This window comes from Haliotis rubra, unplaced genomic scaffold (assembly GCF_003918875.1).
Source record: "Haliotis rubra isolate DU_JTF1 unplaced genomic scaffold, ASM391887v1 Scf1031, whole genome shotgun sequence".
NCBI lineage: Eukaryota > Metazoa > Mollusca > Gastropoda > Lepetellida > Haliotidae > Haliotis > Haliotis rubra.
Window position 1 is genome coordinate 33922 of NW_025764928.1, and position 20714 is coordinate 54635.

Below are 20714 nucleotides of genomic sequence, written 5' to 3' on the forward strand. Positions count from 1 at the left end.
TGTCGCATTGTCGCGTGTTGCGTTTCATTAGTTACGGCGGATAAACTATCACAAGCATGATTACTTTTTGGTGTTTGGATTGGATTGGATTGGATTGGAGCGGATTGGAGTGGAGCGGATTGGAGCGGATTGGAGTGGAGCGGAGCGGAGTGGAGTGGAGTGGAGTGGTTGATTACTTTTCGGTGTTTGGACTGGAGTGGAGTGGAGTGGAGTGGAGTGGAGTGGAGTGGAGTGGAGTGGAGTGGAGTGGAGCGGATTGGTCGATTACTCTTCGGTGTTTGGATTGGATTGGAGTGGATTGGGTTGGAGTGGAGTGGAATGAGTGCGTGAGTGGAGCGGGGAGTGGAATGAGTGAACGGAGTGGAGCGGAGTGAGTGAATGAGTGCGTGAGTGGAACGGGGAGCGGAGTGAGTGGGTGGAGTGGAGCGGAGCGGAATGAGTGAGTGAGTCAGTGAGCGGAGAGGAGTGGAGTGGAATGAGTGAGTGAGAGAAGTGAGTCAGTGAGCGGAGTGGAGAGGAGCGGAGCGGAGTGGAATGAGTGCGTAAGTGGAGCGGGGAGTGGAATGAGTGAGCGGAGCGGAGCAGAGTGAGTGAATGAGTGAGTGAGTGGAGCGGGGAGGGGAGTGAGTGAGTGGGTGGAGTGGAGCGGAGCGGAGCGGAATGAGAGTGAGAGAAGTGAGTCAGTGAGCGGGATGGAGTGGAGTGGAGAGGAGTGGATAGGAGTGGAGTGGAGTGGAGTGGAGTGAGTGCGTGAGTGAAGCGGGGGGTGGAATGAGTGAGCGGAGTGGAGTGGAGTGGAATGAGTGGAGTGGAGCGAAGTGGTGTGGAGTAGAGTAGAGATGAGTGGAGTGGAGAGAGGGAGGAAGGGAGGGAGCGAGCGAGCTAGGGTTGATTTCTGGCACTCAAAGGGTACGCAACTCTGCCAAGCGATTTGACCGCTTTTAAAATCATAATCATAACATTCCATTTGTATGGCGTTTTCCCAAGAAGAATATCACGTTCAAAGTCGACCAAAACTGTATTTGAGGTGCTGGATGGTTAAGTGATATTACCATCACATTCTACCTGGTATCCATCCACTGCTGGCTGAACAAGTTCATCAGCGTCGGACAGGACTGTACCAAGAACTCTGAGGAGCCACACTGTGGAACATAGTGACCCATTCGTGGACATCACTTGATGTTTCTGCCGAAGTGGCCTGAATTTTAACAATATTTGAGTTTTTTCACAACCTGTGAGCTTCACATAAGTGAAATGTCCAAAGTAATGAGTGTATATGGTATTGGGATTAGAACCTATGATCATAGTTTTCTGGTGAGAGTAAGAGACACAACTCTGCACAGCAAATTGCCCCGCCTTGAATGACAGAGCCCCCGTGTGCCGTGATTACAATGAATAGTAGCGCTAATAACTTGTCTTGCTGCTAAAACACACTTGATTGGCCAAATACATTTACAATATATACAATAATTTTCAAAGCAACAATGAAAGATTTCCATTAAGTTCAAGAAAAGCAGCCCCCATTATCATTACGCGTACTACTTCATTGTAAAAAACTATTGGAGGTAACAAAAGACCACTGAAGTGTGAAATAGAGTATAACATTTCCTGCGCATGCGTAGACTCATTGACTTTCTACGCATGCGCACCGGTAATCGAAAAGGGCGAAAACGCGACACGCGACAACGCGACATATATATGTTGCATTGTCGCGTGTCGCGTTTTAGTGAATTTTTTAGGCTTCTTTTTACACATCTTAGATAGGGCGACGCTCGACAACGCGGCATATTTTGACCTTGAAAATTGTCGCTATGTCGCGTGTCGCCCTTTGGAGGAAGAGAAAAAATATTATTCAAAACGCGACACGCGACATCGCGACAATGCGACAAATGGGCGAAATGTCGCGTTGTCGCGTGTCGCGTTTTGGTTTATTTTGCCTCACTTTACTTGTTTTTGACAACGCGACAATGCGACATAGCGACAATGTCCCTTCTAGGATTCCATACAAAACAGCTATAGTAGAAGATTTCTTACTGATTGATAAATATTTCTGAAAGAAGTTATTTTGAGCCTTTTCTATTCAATCTCTGAGACAGGATCCGCAAACGTCACTGCCATGTAAGGCTATAGGAGCTATTTTTGTATCAAATATTTTCATGATAGTTTTAAAGCCAATATTTGGATAGTTACTTAACAAACGATAAATCGGGAAACATGCACCTTGTGCTTGTAAAGCTATTTTTTCACAATTTTTAGACCAGATTAAACGAGATGAGAAAATGACTCCCAAGTATTTATAGTATGTTGTAGCAACAATTTCCTTTCTGATCTTCTTAAATACCCTCCATTTCTGAAAACTATAACATTTGATTTCTCAAGATTAACTTGAAAACCCCACATTATACAAAACTGCTCTAATATATCTAACTTTCTTTGTAAGTCAATTGGCGAGTCTGCCACCAGGACTACATGTCTGCAAACAATAGTATTTTAACTACCTCAATGCAGTCATTTACAAATATACCATTACTGTTACTTTCATTAAGTTCTTTAACAAACCGATTTATAAAGAAGATAAACAGAAGCGGACTGAGCATACAACCCTGCCTAACTCCAACGGAAGTGTTGAACGACTGTGTTCTCCATCGACCTGTGTTGAATATAGGACAACACATTAGAATACATACTTGCCAACACCTTATAGATCTTACCATGGACACCGTTTTTCCACAGATGTAACATTTACCTTCTGCTTACAAAATCAAAAGCTTTTTTGAAATGTATAAAAGCTGCGTAGAAGCGGTGTTTTGGTTTAACCATAACCTACCTGTTGAAGTTGGCCGTTGGCATGGCATTGATTATGAAAACAGAACCTGCAAATCTGTGTAAATCACCTGCTGTAGAAGATGAATTTCATTATGTATTTAAATGTGAAGCTTTCACTAAACAAAGAAATACATTCCCATTAAATCGTATCTTTCCCTAATCTAATAACTTATAAAAACATATTCCTGAAGCAAAACCTTGCACAAACAAAACATTTGGCAAAATACCTAAACTTAGTGGAAAAGTGTGAAAAGGACTAAATGTTTATATTGTAAACTGTATCTATGCTGTATTTATATTATAAAACTATAATTGTACTTTCTGCCATCTTGCCTGTATGTTTATGTATTGCAAATGTTTATAATGTTTCTCTTGAGAATAAAAGAGTTTGAGTTTGAGTTGAATATAAGTACGTTTTACAAACAACACAATACATAAATTGAACAAAGTTTGTTTATTCAAATATACATACTATATTCAGCATTCTTACAACATGCAAAACATTATTCAGGTTGAGGAAACTACCCTTGGGATCTTCATATTAAACTTGTAATGTATAATTAAATACAACTGTCATTCATATTAACCTTACATGAAGCATAGGTTCTTTGCCCTTAAGAGAATATGTTGAAACCTTTACGGTAATTACTGGTATAATATCACATCAGAGCAAAACACTCATATATTCATTCAGTACATATCTGATGGGTTCAACCTAACTATGCGTGGTCCGGTGCATAGAGCTCAGGTCACAAATCAGTTGAAGTTAACCAGGTTGGGGGCGGGAAGTAATCCGTTGGGTGACCGTGTTTGGCAGCTTGACTCATGGGAGTTTCTAGGACATGTGTCCTGTCCTACACGAAGCACATTGAGACATGTGGTCTCACCTTAGGCAAGTGAGTTTGTTCAAAATTGCCTCTGTTCACCTAGCAGAATATGGGTACCAGGTGGGATAAGTCATGCAACCATAACTTTCGAGGGCTTCACAGGCAGCTTGGGTTATCCAGGGTAATAATAATCAGATTGTTTGGGCGCTTCGGCATGCATTGTGCATGGAGAAATGCGCATGATAAATGGACTATTATTACTATTATTAACTTTGAAAAGTATTTCAGTCACACCATGTTTGCTTTATGTGGGCAGAAGGCCCAAAGGGATCCAGGTCTTATGCCATTTTGTAACAATATTTGTCCTGTACTCTTGTGAGAGTTATTCAAACAAGTCAAAATACGACCAGATAATCTGATTATGTCCATGAGAATTGCCGACCTATGCAGATTGTACGTCGTTCATCTGCGTTTAAAAGCAGACCCTATGATTAATCAAATGGGAGCGAGCAGACAGCAGGAACAGCATGGACAACCAGCAGAAGGCAAGCCAGGGCCAGGGCCAAGGTGAGTGAGTGAGTGAGTTTAGTTTTACGCCGCACTCAGCAATATCCCAGCTATATGGCGGCGGTCTGTAAATAATCGAGTCTGGACCAGACAATGCAGTGATCAACAGCATGAGCATCGATCTGCGCAATTGGGAACCGATGACATGTGTCAACAAGTCAGCGAAACTGACCACCCGATCCCGTTAGTTGCCTCTTACGACAAGCATAGTCGCCTTTTATGGCAAGCACATGGGTTGCTGAAGACCTATTCTACCCGGATGCCAGGGCCAAGGAGGGAGGGACACTGACCAGCCAATCTAGCCCATATGCTGCCCAGGTGTCAGCTTGACTTGGCTGCCTTCCCTTGGTAGCCTCCGCCTCACTGTGTAAATTGTTCACACTACCTCACATAGTTGTACAGCGAGAATGAAAACAAACAAGAATGAATGAGTGCCATTTGTTGTAGGACACCAATTATACATTATGTTTGAAGAGTGCCAGAGGTGTTACAATATACAGTTTTGCAAACAACATGGCTATAATTGAGACGAAATCAAAGAATCATAATCAGGGGAAATGGGATTCCAACCCCTGATCATGGGATGCTGGCATAAGTAAGGGAGGCAACTCTCCACAGCTGTACATAAATGTTATGACTTACAAAGGATGATATATGTCACAAAAGAATAATCATCTTCTGCTCAGAAATTTGTTTCGTTTGAAACACAAAGCTATCAACATGGGCTTGTCTTTGTTCAACAATAAACTTCCCCTAAATACTTGTAATAGATCGTTTCACAAAACCCAAGGATGTGATCTATTTACAATCTCATCCAAACATGCATCTGTGTTAACTAGATGCGCAGTAATGTATCATGAAGCATTTAAACATGTACTCTCTGTATTGATCAAAACTTTCCATCTGTTGTACAAAAATATTACCTAAACTATCAAACATTGTGAAAAATATTTGGCTTCACAAAGGTTTCTTAAACAAAACTATTAAGCATTCTTAATGTGATTGTCTGTCAAAAGTAACAAAAAATCTATGCAGCACACTGCCAATGGTTCAGCTGAAAGATTATCTCTTCAAAATCAGACATTTTTCTCTGATGTGATACCTTTCTGCATGCAGATCTGATACACCTCCAAGGTGAATTTGAGTGAACCTATGAGTGAGTGAGTGAGTGAGTTTGATTTTACGCCGGTTTTAGCAATATTCCAGCAATATCACGGCGGGGGACACCAAAAATGGGCTTCACACATTTTGCCCATGTGGGGAATCGAACCCGGGTCTTCGGCATGATGAGCTGACGCTTTAACCACTAGGCTACCCTACCACTTCCAGTGAACCTATGAAGGACCGGGTTAGAATTGGTCTTCAGTAACCCACGCTTGTTGTTAGAGGCGACTTAACGGATCGGTGGTCATCGTGATCCCCGTTGCATAGATCGATGCACATTATGTTCATCACTGGATTGTGTGGTCCAGACTATTATTTACAGACCGCTGCCATTTAGATGGAATATTGCTGAGTGTGTGCGTTAAACAACAAACCAAATGAGTGAACCTTAACCACCCATCTTTACAGTCTAAGTAACTTAGACTCAGTATTATTCGTTACACTGCTATACTGAGTCTAACAACACCTTGTGGAAGGTCGCTGGCCAGGTAACCTTTGAGTGCGACCCATGACCGTCCAATCAAAGCTGACGGCCAAACAGATTTAACCAATCAGACAACGGCTACTATTTAGGGTTTGGCGGGACTTACAAAATGGATTTTCTCGTCCCGGTCTCCAACACTGATCTCCCAACAAATGAAAAATCTGCATAAAACACTGATATTTGACCTGCAGTATATACGCTTTGGAGTTCCTGTTGACATGGTTATAATTAGCTAATATTTTCTGCAAGTTGACATGCTTTAATACTGACAAAGCGCTATTTTCAGCCGAATGTTTACTCACTGCTGTGGTGTGCATCACTAGGAACCGATCGTGCACGGAAAAATAGCATTCGGAATCGTTCAGGTACAAACTTTTTCGAGGGAAAAGTTCAAAAGGTATGTGCGAATATCCACTTTTGTGATTTGGTAAGCTGTGTTCTGATTGGTCAATTGGAAAGGTTACCTGACACGACCTTCCACAAGGTTTTGTTAGACTCAGTATAGCAGTGTAACGAATAATACTGAGTCTAAGTTTACTTAGACTGCCCATCTTAATGAAGGATGTGTGGGGTCTGGAGCCAATTGGTGGACTTTCTAAAGCAATTCAGCATCCTTCATCAAATGCGTTAATCGTAATTTTTATCGAAGCAAAACCTTTTGGCCTAACTCTGCAGTCAGCAATATTCCATCTATATGACAGCAGTATTTAGATATCCAGGTCTAGAAAAGAGAATCCAGGGATTGACATCATGACCACCATTGATTGATTGATTGATTGATTCCTCACTCAGCAATATTCCAGCTATCATGGCTATCAATCTATGCAGCTGGGATATGATGCATCAACCACCAGATCCCATCAGTCGTCTCTTAAGACAAGCATGGGTTGCTGAAGCTTAGTTCTAACCCAGATCTTCATGGGCTGTAAGTAATAGAGATTAGCAACACACACGTTCACTATTGACAGTGTTAACCATGGGGGTAGAGATGCTATGTGGTACAAAACTACAGGGTGTAGAAAAAATCTACATCATCATACAACAGCTTTTCTTTTCTGCATTTGGACCTGCACAATATATATCTATGTTCACACTTCAGAAATCAGATTCGCTGGTCTGAATGCTTTCTTTACTAATCATCAAGAATTTTGACAACGACATTAATAGAATCTATGTCGAAACATCACCTCCACAGAATAAAAGAAGTTGTATATCCATAATAATTGTCATTATTCTTCATCAACTCAACTTCTAAAATGCATATCAATGAAGAATTTTGAAGCCTGACTACTGGTAGCACATTCACCTATCGTGGTGTGACCAGATCTTCCTACAGAGCTGTATCACAATAGAGTGGAACATTTAACAAGCTTTAATGGAATCGGCAATCCACCAACAAATGCATAACCTTCACAATCACCTAAGGGGAGACAACTCACATTATGCTGCAAACACAGAACAAACAGCTGTCTCACAAAACAATGTTTGAAATGAAAATGTTAATCTCGTAATATGAAGTTAGAATGTTTGCCATTCATCATACGCAACAGTGGCGGACAACACATCCAACATAACCACATGTTGATATTTGATTTACTGGCACAGGAAGTATTCGTCACATAATGCTTGCACGTTAGCCATGTTATCAGCTGATGCCAATCGTGACACTCTCTTCCCTATTTGATGTCAGCTCTTGGCACGTGACGTGGAGAGTTCCCTCTCTGAAATGACAGATTGAACTTTCAGTAATAATCACATATTCAATATCTTCAGTGGTGTATCGGTACGGCAATGCAGCATTGTATTGCGATGCAAGATTAAACTGATTTACAGTGAGTCAGTATGTTTTTTACACTGCTTTTAGCAATATTCCAGCGACATCATGGCAGGGGACTCCACAAATGGGCTTAACACATTGTACCCATGTAGGAATCGAACCCAGGCCTTCTACACTCCAAACTGATTTATAGTTCCAGCGTCACTATACATACAATGCATTACCATACGAGTCATATCAATGTAAAAACATGTGTTACACAACAGAAAGTGTTCAAGAACCCATTTAGATAGATTCTGTAGTATTTCGTGGATGGCTACATATCTGTACAGTACCCCAGCTGTTATCTTCTCCCCTACAATATCAAACCTTGTTCCGAGACTTCAAAACAAATGATTCAGGGTTGTGACATACAGGCAGGAAGGGAGATAATCTGAACTTTTGAAACAAGAGTCATCAGAAGATGACAAAAATTTAAAAGAACAAATCACCTGACAGTTACTTAAAGTCCAACTTGATTTTTTTGGACTAGGTCCAAATTGTTTCCATGGAAATCAGGAAATATAAAAATGCCAAAGAGCTGCAAACAGCAAAAGGCACCACTTTAGCTTATGTCTGCTATATCTACCAAGTCTTGAAGAAAGATATTGGTCGGTTTTCGAGTTGTGAATCGGAAACGAAGGTCACCCTTCCCTTTTGAGATGAAGTTCAACTCGTTTCCATGGCAACCAAGAAAAATATAGATGCCAAAAATCTGCAAATAGCAAAAGTCACCACTTTAGGTTCTGTTTGATATATCTACCAAGTTTTTTAGAAAAAATATTGAAATGAAATCTTACCTTCTAAGATGGAAGTTCGCTTGTATACTGCTGGGCGTAGGAAGATCTCGCATCACTATCTGTGGGGGTAATAATTACATGTCATCACACGTACCCAAAACTGTTATCTGCTGAGTGAGTGAGTGAGTAGGTGGAGTGAGTGAGTGAGTGAGGAGGAGTGAGGAGGAGTGAGTGAGGAGGAGTGAGTGAGTGAGGAGGAGTGGGTGGAGTGAGGAGGAGTGAGTGAGTGAGTGAGTGAGTGGAGGAGTGAGGAGTGAGTGAGTGAGTGAGTGAGGAGTGGTGAGTGAGTAGTGAGTGGAGTGAGTGAGGGAGTGAGTGAGTGAGGAGTGAGGAGTGAGGAGGAGTGAGTGAGTGAGTGAGGTGGAGTGAGTGAGTGGAGTGAGTGAGGGTGAGGGAGGGTGGGTGGGAGGAGGTGAGGAGGGAGTGAGGAGATGAGGGAGGAGAACCCGAAGTGATGCAGGTGGAACTCAACACCAAGGGTACAGTGCTGATGAACTTTGAATCATATTCAGGTGAAAAATCGGATTCAAACCCGTGGTCACAGTTTTGGGACATGTTCGAGGGAACTTACAATTTGGTGAGGACAGACATTATGTACACTGAATATCCGACAGGTCAGAATGTACAAAGATTGGCCCCATTGTTCTCATTACATGCACAGTAAAGTCTCCTCCATTGTAAAAAAGTCGTTTTTTCTATAAAAAATGTGTGCATCCTCCTTATGTCTTCGACAAAGTCATCACCTTGCACTTTTGAAAATCTCCACCTTCAAAATCTGGTCCAGAAGGTTTTGTCATTTTGTAATTGAACCAAAGATGTTATGTATACACTGAGTCTTCCATATCATGGAACTAAACAAGTGCTGTTTGCATGAACCATTCTAATATATGCTATTCATGGGACTTCTGACATGTTCTATGGAGGATTCCTAAGCTATTCTATTACAATAAATCGTTCCAAGAATTGTACCTCTATACCCCGATCAAGTGGCAACAGTTGATCTCAATGTCTTACACATACAGGAATTATCCTTCTACACATACAGGATCCTTAAGATGGGCAACAGTTGATCTCAATGTCTTACACATACAGGAATTATCCTTATATCAAGTGGCAACAGTTTATCCTCATCAAGTGGAATTATCCTTATACCCGATCAACAGTTGATCTCAATGTCTTACACATACAGGAATTATCCTTATACCCGATCAAGTGGCAACAGTTGATCTCAATGTCTTACACATACAGGAATTCACTTACCCTGGCAAGGAGGGATGAGTTTTGTAGTGTGGGTGGATCGCTGGCCTCATACACCTCCATACTGAAGTTGTCCTGGGCGTCGGCAAGTGTGAAAGTGTGCTGCTTCCTGGACGGAATGAGGCTCAGCTTTGGCAGCGATGTGATCAGGTTGTCCGTCTCGGGATCATCCGACACCTACGGCATCAAGCAAGCATCACTGTTACACCTTAGCATAAGGATTGAAATGATAAGCCACTGTTAGTTTTCACTGAAAACACATTTTCCAGGTATATGATAGGAGTAAATATTCCAGTCTGGACCAGAGAAACCAGTGACTGACATCATGAGCATCTGCTTTAAGTGGTATTATAGAAATTCTTCAAAGGCATTTAGACTGACTGACTGAGTTAAGTTTTACGCCGCTTTTAGCAATATTCCAGCAATATCACGACGGGGGACACCAGAAATGGGCTTAACACATTGTGCCCATGTGGGGAATCGAACCCGGGCTTCGGCATGACAAGCCAACACATTAACCACTAGGCCACCCCAACGCCCCAACAGGCATTTAGAAGTTGGTGTAGTAATACAAGACAAATCTTATGGATAACAACTTCTTGGTTGTTCACACAGACATTGCTGATCCACCTTCACACAGACATCACTGATCCACCTTCACACACACCCACCTGCACACAGACATCACTGATCCACCTTCACACAGACATCACTGATCCACCTTCACACAGACATCGCTGATCCACCTTCACACAGACATCACTGATCCACCTTCACACAGACATCACTGATCCACCTTCACACAGACATTGGTGATCCACCTTTACACAAAGCATCACTCGATCCACCTTCACACCCCACTTGGGCACAGACATCACTGATCCATTTCTTCACCCAGACATCACTGGAATATTGCTTCACACAGCGGGCGTGAATCACTGATCCACCTTCACACAGACATCACTGATCCACCTTCACACAGACATCACTGATCCACCTTCACACACACACCCACCTGCACACAGACATCACTGATCCACCTTCACACAGACATCACTGATCCACCTTCACACACATCCACCTTCACACAGACATCACTGATCCACCTTCACACACACCCACCTTCACACAGACACAGCTTGAGAGACATCTGGCTTGAGTGTGCTCTTCATGATCTTTCAAATCTTCAATCTCTTTCCCAACCAGGAATGCTGCCTGCAATACAAAGCATAGAACATATAATAGAGGTCTTGAAATATCTAAATGATCTAATACTACGATCAAGATGGTCGAGGATGCTTCCTGCTGAAACATGCAGAGTAGTGAGTGAGTGAGTGAGTGAGTGAGTGAGTGAGTGAGAGAGCAAGTATTCAGAAATAGTGAGTACCCAGTGAGTGAGTGAGAGAGCAATATTCAGAAATATTGTACCCATGTGGTGAATCGAACCTGCGTGTTCGGCGTGACGAGTGAATGCTTCAACCACTAGGCTACCCCATCGCCCCAAACATGTATAACAAATATGTTATTCACATTGCCGTTTCACAAGTCAGGAAACTGCATCAGTTGTATATGTCCTGATTTAACAAACAATGAGAATTCTAATTCAGCTTAGTATGGAACACAAGCATAACAAGAATATCCCACTAAAGTTGAAGAAATCATGTAATGACCAAATGACATTTATCTGAAACTGATAGTATAAATTGACATTGATGTAAAATATCACAGGGTGTATTTGGTAAAAATCTGACCTCTTTAGCTGCTCCCATGGCGATGACCTCATCTGGAGATATGGAGGTCAGCACCTCGGCCCCTTTCACAGTGTCAGCCACAGATTTCTGCACAATCGGTACCTTGGCCCCGCCCCCACACAGAATCACCTGAAAGGAGAGGTCAGTTGCCATGGTAACATATGTACCTGTTAGCCAGTCACATTGGCAAAGCGACATAACTATGATATCTGACACTTTGTTAGCCCACATGAACATTTAGTCAACAAAGACATTGACAAAACAAATTTCTACTACGAAAACAATACTGAAGAAAAACTAACACTAAACTGTGATGATTTTAAAACAATATATCAAATTTTATTACATTTGGAAACAAAATGGTTGAGTAATGGTGCTAAGACGCTTAAGTTGTTGGTAAAGGTCATAATATATGATACTGACCAACAACCAAGCTCCTATCTTGAGTCCCACTCATACCTACACATACTGGACTCAAACACAAATTCAGATGTCACCATTGGTGCGAACATACATGTTGACTTGGTGGCAGAAGAGAAGATTGCATCAGACGGCAAATTGGACAAGGGGAGATAACTCAATCCAAAAGGATTGGACAAGGGGAGATAACCAGAGCAGACACAAGCAAGCAATATAACCAATAACACATCAATTGCATGATGGCATAAACTGACAATGCTATAGTGACAAGGTGGACCTACTTTACTGATGTCTGTCTTGTTCAGCCCTGCCTCAGTGAGGCACTTCTCTATGAGGCTATTGCCCTGCTGGAGGAGGTTGGTACAGAGACTCTCAAACCTGGCCCTGGAACAAACACACGTCATGGTGGCAACACAGGTGAACTGCTTCAAATCTTAGAGTGAGTGTTGTCGCAACAACAATAGATCAGTGCAGTCTGTACATTGTGGAGTTTATGCTTAGCAAACAAGTGCTCGACATCAAGAACGAACTTTTGAGGTGAGGTGAAATTGGGTTTAACGTCGTGTTTGAGAATATTTCGCTCATATGACGACGTGCATGCGTGTGTATGTGTATGTGCAGCTGCTTGTACAAGCCCAGATTTAAGCTGGTTTTATAGTGCTAGCTCACTGAGATACCATGCCGTAGTGAAGCATGAATACCCCACTCAGACACATTATACTGACTCCGAGCCGACCAGTCCTTGTTGTACCCATTAATGCCGAGCGCCAGGCAGGGACCAATAAGTACCATATTTTAACGTCTTTTGGTATGACGCGGTCAGGGATCGAACCGCGACCTTCCGCTCTCTGGGCGAGGTTCTAACCACTACACCACGGAGGCGGCCAATGAACCTTTGAGTATCAGTACCACATAGACATACAAGTCACACAGACTCTTGGAGTGAGTGAGTTCAATTTTACACCGCTTTTAGCAATATTCAAACAATATCACGGCAGGGGACACCAGAAATGGGCTTCACACATTGTACCCATGTGGGGAATCGAATCTGGGCCTTCGGCGTGACGCGAGAACGCTTTAACCACTAGGCTACCCCCACCGCTACAAGATGCTACCATGGGAGACACCCGAAACGTCCTGCTGATGACATTTCACTGCTGTACCCGTACTCGATGTCAATGAATGCAGACAAAAAAAAACGTGTGTGGACCTTTTGGTTTACTTTTGTGTTTACAATGTCGATAAACATCATGTGTTGGCCAATTTCCGGGTGTTATGGAGTATTTGAAGCATGGGATATTTGGAACCGACGGCATCAGCCGGAAATTGGCCAACACATGATGTTTATCTCCTAAAATGAGCCCAGAGACTTCCTTCATTTCAGAGACTAAACAAACCTGCAGATCTATGGAATGGTTTGGACTTCATTGCCCCCCAACATTTTCCCCCAGCACCCTTCCACCACTAGCTCATCACTGTTACTGTTCATTTTCACCCTTAAAAGCAAAAAAATTAAAAACCAACCCCTCTCCAGACAATTGACTGACTGACTTTTAGTTTTACGCCGCTTTTAACAATATTTCAGCAATATCACGGCGGGGGATACCAGAAATGGGCTTCACACATTGTACCCACTCTCCAGACAATCACTAGATTGGTATTAAGAGCAACCATTTACAACCCAGAGAGCGACGACACGCACTGAACCAAGTAACCCAGGAGGACACCTGATCCATTTAGTAACCTTCTCCGACCATCACATATAGCTGTGATGTTACCTGTAATCCCTACTGAGTGAGTGAGTCCAGTTTTACAACGCTTGGGGAATCAGACATTCGGCGTGAAGAGCGAACACTTTAACCACTCAGCTACCCACCACTCCTAATCCCAACAGGAGTCTGTCCTGAGGTCAAATAACTACAATGAACTACCCATTGGCATTATCTAGTCCTCTTACCTTGAAACCCCATGATGGAAATCCATGCCATCGTAGAGAGACTCCACTGCACACTTGGCATTACCCAGAGTGGACAGAGCATGCTTGCAGGTCTCGGCAGCGAGGCGTAGCTTGGTAACAGAGCGCTTGTTTTCAGTCACATCAGCCTTGTACTGTCTGCAATGTTATGTATCACATATAACAAGTGTCTGCAGTTGAGTTGAGTTGAGTTGGGCTTTACGTCACATCGGCATTATTCCAGCCATATAGTGACGAGAATCAATACTTACGTCACCATTACGACACAAGCACAAACTTGGCGAGTTTGCACATTTCCGCACGTACAAGTGTCTGCAATGTTATGATATCACATATAACAAGTGTCTGCAATGTTATATCACATATAACAAGTGTCTGCAATGTTATGATATCAATTATAACAAGTGTCTGCAATGTTATGATATCACATTTAACAAGTGTCTGCAATGTTATATCATATATAACAAGTGTCTGCAATGTTATGATATCACATATAACAAGAGTCTGCAATGTTATGATATCACATATAACAAGAGTCTGCAATGTTATGATATCACATATAACAAGTGTCTGCAATGTTATGATATCACATATAACAAGAATCTGCAATGTTATATCACATATAACAAGAGTCTGCAATGTTATGATATCACATATAACAAGTGTCTGCAATGTTATGATATCACATATAACAAGTGTCTGCAATGTTATGATATCACATATAACAAGAGTCTGCAATGTTTTGATATCACATATAACAAGTGTCTGCAATGTTATGATATCACATTTAACAAGAGTCTGCAATGTTTTGATATCACATATAACAAGTGTCTGCAATGTTATGGTATCACATATAACAAGTGTCTGCAATGTTATGATATCACATATAACAAGTGTCTGCAATGTTATGATATCACATATAACAAGTGTCTGCAATGTTTTATCATATATAACAAGTGTCTGCAATGTTATGATATCACATTTAACAAGAGTCTGCAATGTTATGGTATCACATATAACAAGTGTCTGCAATGTTATGATATCAGATATAACAAGAGTCTGCAATGTTTTGATATCACATATAACAAGTGTCTGCAATGTTATGGTATCACATATAACAAGTGTCTGCAATGTTATGATATCACATATAATAAGTGTCTGCAATGTTATATCATATATAACAAGTGTCTGCAATGTTATGATATCACATTTAACAAGTGTCTGCAATGTTATGATATCACATATAACAAGAGTCTGCAATGTTATGATATCACATATAACAAGAGTCTGCAATGTTATGATATCACATATAACAAGTGTCTGCAATGTTATGGTATCACATATAACAAGTGTCTGCAATGTTATGGTATCACATATAACAAGTGTCTGCAATGAAAGTTTAAGACGAAGTTAAATGTCAACAAAATCATGACCAGTCAACCTCTCTTGATATCTTGATCTATAGTTGTTCAAACTCACAAATATTTTCAAGACTCACTTTGACCTTGACATAAATGTCTTAGTGTATGAAATATGCAATAATAGTAATAAAGAAATTGCTTATTGAAAAACATTCAAGGGAAGTCTTGAAAGTCTATGAAGAAAATCCAGTGAACTGTTTACGAGATATCTCGCTGACAATCTTAACATGCAGTTTAACATGCTGAAAACTTCAAAGTGTCGCTATGACCTTGACAATTATTTGAAGGTCACTAAAATCGACTGGACCTTGCACCTTCCCTAGATGAAGCTTGGTGTCAAACATGAAGAAAATCCAGTGAATGGTTCTTGAGATATCTTGCTGACAAGCTTAACATGCAGCTTGACATGCTGAAATCTTCAAAGTGTCGCTGTGACCTTGAAAAGGAGACAACATTAGCCAATTTGAAAGCAGATTTCTTGAGCTGTTTGGCACGAGTTTCAAATTGGCAACAAAGCTTTGAAATATATTTTGATGTATTCTTCATTCAATATTTGAAAACCGAACAAAAGAACATTCTAGAATGTCTAATAGATGGCTAATATTGTATTGCAGCACATACAATGCGCAATGCAAAGTCTCTTCATTTCAAATGTCTATGGACAATCCAGTGATTGACATTATGAATTACAATCCACGTTTGTTGTGAGTGAGTAGGAGGTGACATAGCGCCATTCTTTGCTCACCTTTTAAATTCCATAGCAAGATATTTGAGCAGGACTTCAGTGAACTGGTTGCCTCCGAACTGATTGTCTGCAGTGGATGAACACACTCGGTACATGCCGTTTTCTATCTTCAGTATCGTCGCATCACTAGATGTACCTCCTAGCCGATACACCAGAGCATAGCTAGAAGCAAAATCACAAGGAATTATTATCATGTTCATGGTGTTGATAACTATTATTAAAATCTAAATATTTTAGATATTTAAATACTTACCTTACCATAGGTCTTATGCATATTACCTCAAGCTCCGCTTAAAGAGATCAGACAGTCGTTAATTCGCCATTCTGTAGAACGGCCACCTCGTGCTCGACGGTATGAGTACAGGCAACGGAAGTGACGCGGATCTCCTCGCCGCAAGCGCGGTCCATCCAAAATCACTTTTACTGACCAGGTCCGAAGAGCCCAGAGAGGGGAGGAGCATCCAGCGTTGGGAGGGAGTTACCGCCCTATGGTAAGGTAAGTATTTAAATATCTAAAATATTTAGATTTTAATAAATTTTAACTTACCTTACCATAGGTCTTATGCATATGGATTCGACAGTAGGGACGGCGTGTCGGGCTCCAGAGGACCGCCCCACGAAAACCCACATGCCAAGGGAAAACCAGAAGAAACTACTGAATCGCCAGACTGTCGCAGGAGGCGCCTGAACAGGAGACAGATAGTGACTAAAGGCAACCCTAAGGAAAACAAATACACCCAGAGTGTAAGTTAACCTGAAGACCAGAAGGTAAGAAGAAGTAGTTACCTAATGGGCGGTAGGATGGGTGAGTTGCTGAGCAACTACCAGTGGACCAAACGATTGAAGACCTTCCACGCCCTCGACGCCAAATCCGCGCCCAGGTAATGACTAGCGAAGACAGTAGAGGACTTCAAAAACAACCCTCCATGATGGCTGGAACGTTGCAGTTTCTGTGGAGAGCCATGGTGGATGCCAGAGCCCTAATCTCATGCTTACGGATTAGTGGCTGTAGGGGATGAGGCAGATCTTGGCGATCGTAGGCCATGCGGTCAGGATGGTAGTACGGAGCCAGAGCTAAAGCCGCGATTCTTATTAACTTCACCTTTGGCCACAGAAGACAATGTCGGATGAACAGTCTCTACGAGACTGCCTCCTGGAAGATGACTTGGCAATATAAATCTTAAGTGCCCTCACGGGACAAAGCAGCTGCTGTTCCTCAGAACGTGACGTGGAGGTCCTAGAATGGAAGACAAAGGAGGGATGGAGAAGATCCTATCCGTTGTCCCCGCAGCTGGTTCTTGGCCACGAAGTCCCAAAGCAGTCCTGAGATGAACAAGACCATGCCGCGACTGCTCAAAACGCTAATCTCTGGTGACATCCAATGCGGATCTCACTAACCCTAGCTGCTGTGGCCAGGGCCAAGAGAAAAGCTGTCTTCCTGGAGAGGTTCTCAAAAGAAGCCGTGGTCCAAGGGCTCATAAGGGGACCTCTCAGATGACGAAGAACCACGCTTAGGTCCCAAGCCGAGGATTCGAGCTTTGCTCTTTCTGGTCCTCCAGCTTAAACGCTTTTGAGGACGGAAGCGCATGAGTTCTGGCACCTTGGAAATCTTTTGTCGCGACTTGACCAGAACGGAGTTAAGAGCCGATAAATAAGTTCCTATAGTAAGCCCCTTGAGACGCCGGGACTTCCTTCAAGAAAGAGAAGGAACTCTGCTATAAACTGAGGAGAAGCCTTCAATGGGTCCTTGACTTCTGTGCACAAACTTCTCAAAAGAAACCCACTTATCATCATATAGAGTGATCTTGTGGAGACTCGATGAGCACGGAGCAATAACCTTGGCGACAATCTTCGCGGAGAAGCCCTTGGCCTTCAGCTTTTTGCAGATGATCCAACCGCACAGATGAAACCGAGTCGGATCGGATGCCACTGTCTACTTTGGGGATGCTCTGAGCAGGTGAGGCCAGTCTGGTAACTGTTGCGGACTTCTTCGGGCGAGACGGCGCAGATCTGGGGAACCAGGTTCTGGCTGGCCACCAAGGCGACCAAAAGCAGACCTAATCGCCTCTGTCCGCTGACCTTTGCTATTACCGCTGGCAACAGAACTGGTGGTGGAAAGGCGCATACGCCCAGACCCTCCCACGACAAGCGACATGGCGCCGAATCGCCATGCCGCTGGATCTGAATCGGAGACACGCATAACGGCAGCTGTGTGTTGAAGCGAAGTCGCAAACAGGTCGACCAGAGGGCGGCCGTGACTGTGACAAAGAAGTTTGAACGCTTCTGGATGTAGCATCCACTCTGTTGGAGACGGTTTGCCCGGCCTTGAGAGAGCGCCTGCCAAACGCTCTTGCACCCTGGGATGTGTCGGGCTCTGGCGCTGATGCCATTGTCGCCCAGGAGACTGGCCAGCTGGAACGCCTGCTCCAACAACTGTTTGACCTGGTCGCTCCCTGATTGTGAATCAACCACACCACCGTGGAATTGTCCGACGCTTATCAGGAGCCTGGTGTTCCGCAACAGAGGCACCCAGTGCTCGAACCGCTTAAAATGACTGCTTGCAGCTCCAAGTTGTTGATGTGCCATCCTAGCTCGGTGCCTGACCACAGCCCCGAGGTGGTCTGGTCGCTGAGGTGAGCACCCCAACCTTGAAGAGACGATCTACTTAACAGTTCGCGGATCGTGAACAAACTCTGTCAAGGAGACTCCTGCGCAGACGCTCGACTCGACAGTCCACCAACGGAGGTAAGCCGGAGATGCAGGGGCAAAGGAACCTCAACTGAAGGTCGTCCCGCCTGGATGTAAGGCAACAGGAAGCGCTTGTAACGGCCGAAGCATCGCTTTACCTCTGAGCCGCCAAGTCCTGGGCTGAGGTGAGGAGACCTAAGAGGGACTGCCACTCCCTGAGCACGAGCGCTCGACCCTCGGTTGGCTTAAACTGACAATCTTTCTCCAGCGATCTAGCGGAATCCTGACAAGGTCGCAATGTGTCAGGAAGAGGCCTCCTATAAACGCCAGTTCCTGGGACGCTCCAGGTGGGATTTGTCTATGTTGATATCCATCCCAGTTGCTGCAAGAGATGAATGGCAAGTGCATCTGTTTGGGAAGCAACTGAGGGTCGAGGTGGTTCATGAGACAGTCGCCTATATAAGGGTCGCAAGTCGATGCCCCTGAGATGGAGGAACCGGGTGATCGGGCGAGGTAATCCCGAGTAAAGCCACGGGCCGCGGAAATTCCAAATGGAAGCACTTTCCACTGGTAGTGGGACCTCGCTGGAAAAAGAACCTCAGGTAATTTCTGTGACGGTGGTAAATGGGCACATGCAGGTAGGCATCCTGACCAAGGTCGAGGCTGGCCAACCAGACCCTGGGCTAAAGCTTGGCTCAGAAGCTGTTCCAGGGACACCATGCGGAAGTGAGGCGGTTCCGGAAGATAAAGGTGGTTGAAAACTGCCATGTTGTGAATCATTCGTAGTTTCCCCTGAGTCCTTCTTGGGGGAACCAGGAAGATTGGTGAGTAGAACCCCGACTGTCGGGGTCTAGCACTGTCTCTATAGCTTGTTTGTCATGCGAACAGAGTGTGGATGCTGGTTCTGCTAGCAGTAACTGTTGGTCTGGAGCATACACGTGACTGGGGCGCTGAAGTCAGAGGCGCGCACACGGCGACATTGGCAGCTTGTAACCGGTCCTGAGAATGTTGGTGATAAACGGGTCTTCCAGGATTGTCCAATTGGGCCAGAAGATCCCAGTCTCCCGCCCACTGGAGTAGGATCGAACCGCACGCACTGGGGCGGAGGTCCCAGTCGGTTGGGTCGCAACTTCAGCGACCGGCGGCGCGGCGCCCCCCTACTCACTTGCCGGGCGTCGGCTGGGGTCCCGGGACGATCCTGCTGACGGCGCTGAAAAACAGGTTCGGATCTGCCACGCCACGCCCTTCGCCAGAGGCGCCGCTGACGGAGTCTCTTCGGACGTAACGGCGCTTCCCTCTACCCCTTTGCAGATGATCTGCCACGAAAGGCCGAACTCAAAGCTTCAACGACAAAGAAACCTCCGTGATTGGTAAGCTCTATGTTCCTTTTATACACCTCCTCGAATGCCGCCATTAAAGAGGAAACGAGACGCAAAAGGGGCTCTTAACAGTTTCCTTTAAACTCTTCCTGCTGTGTAGAACAGGGCTCCAGGAAACCCATCCGGGCCAAACAACCGTTGTCATGGCCAGAGCCAGCCTCGAGGTGCGCCAGCAAATCATGCAACACCTTGCCCCTGCCATTTCAAACAGGGTGGTAAGATGTTCTAACTTTGGACGTGTTGTCTTCCGGCCAGATCCCAAGCAGCAGCCGGTTGCCGAGGCCAACGCTGATACCGGCGCTTCTACATCCGCTTGAGTTCTTCATCAATGGCCAACATCTTGGAGTCCTGCACCGGTAGGATGCCTGTGGGGAAGCCGATAAGCTTGAGGGACTCGCTACATGAGCCGCTACTTCCATCGGCAAAATCCAAACTATGAATCTTGTAGTCGCCTTTGGCGCGACTTTAGGAGCCTTTATCGTGGGTATTGAGAGACAAAGTAGCAAAATCAGCGCCCAAAGAAGCTACAGCATCGCCACCATCGGGTGAGGCGGAGGAGTAACTCCGAGAAGACCCGAATAGCCTTCGGTCGGG

The 20714-nt window shown here is 44.0% G+C and overlaps 1 protein-coding gene across 1 annotated transcript; it reads right to left on the reverse strand.

Moving 5' to 3' along the window:
* Nucleotides 1-7356: 7356 nt before the first annotated feature.
* Nucleotides 7357-18639, reverse strand: LOC124273001 (heat shock 70 kDa protein 14-A-like). The gene is made up of 10 exons (XM_046708239.1): nt 17984-18639; nt 17156-17290; nt 16054-16215; nt 13870-14025; nt 12194-12296; nt 11493-11621; nt 10864-10956; nt 9745-9918; nt 8485-8543; nt 7357-7589 (listed from the first exon to the last, which is right to left on the reverse strand). The coding sequence occupies exons 1-10, from the start codon at nt 18637-18639 to the stop codon at nt 7514-7516; spliced, it is 1743 nt and encodes a 580-aa protein (XP_046564195.1). The 3' UTR covers nt 7357-7513.
* Nucleotides 18640-20714: the final 2075 nt, after the last annotated feature.

Bases quoted from the DNA above. Each gene is read 5' to 3' on its own strand.
- LOC124273001 (XM_046708239.1), bottom strand. From the start codon at position 18,639: ATGGCACATCAACAACTTGGAGCTGCAAGCAGTCATTTTAAGCGGTTC. The intron at 10,957-11,492 runs GTCAGATTTTTA...TTTGTATTGCAG, and splicing joins CCATGGGAGCAGCTAAAGAG to GCAGCATTCCTGGTTGGGAA. The intron at 9,919-10,863 runs GTGGGTGTGTGT...TTGATGCCGTAG, and splicing joins CAAGCTGTGTCTGTGTGAAG to GTGTCGGATGATCCCGAGAC.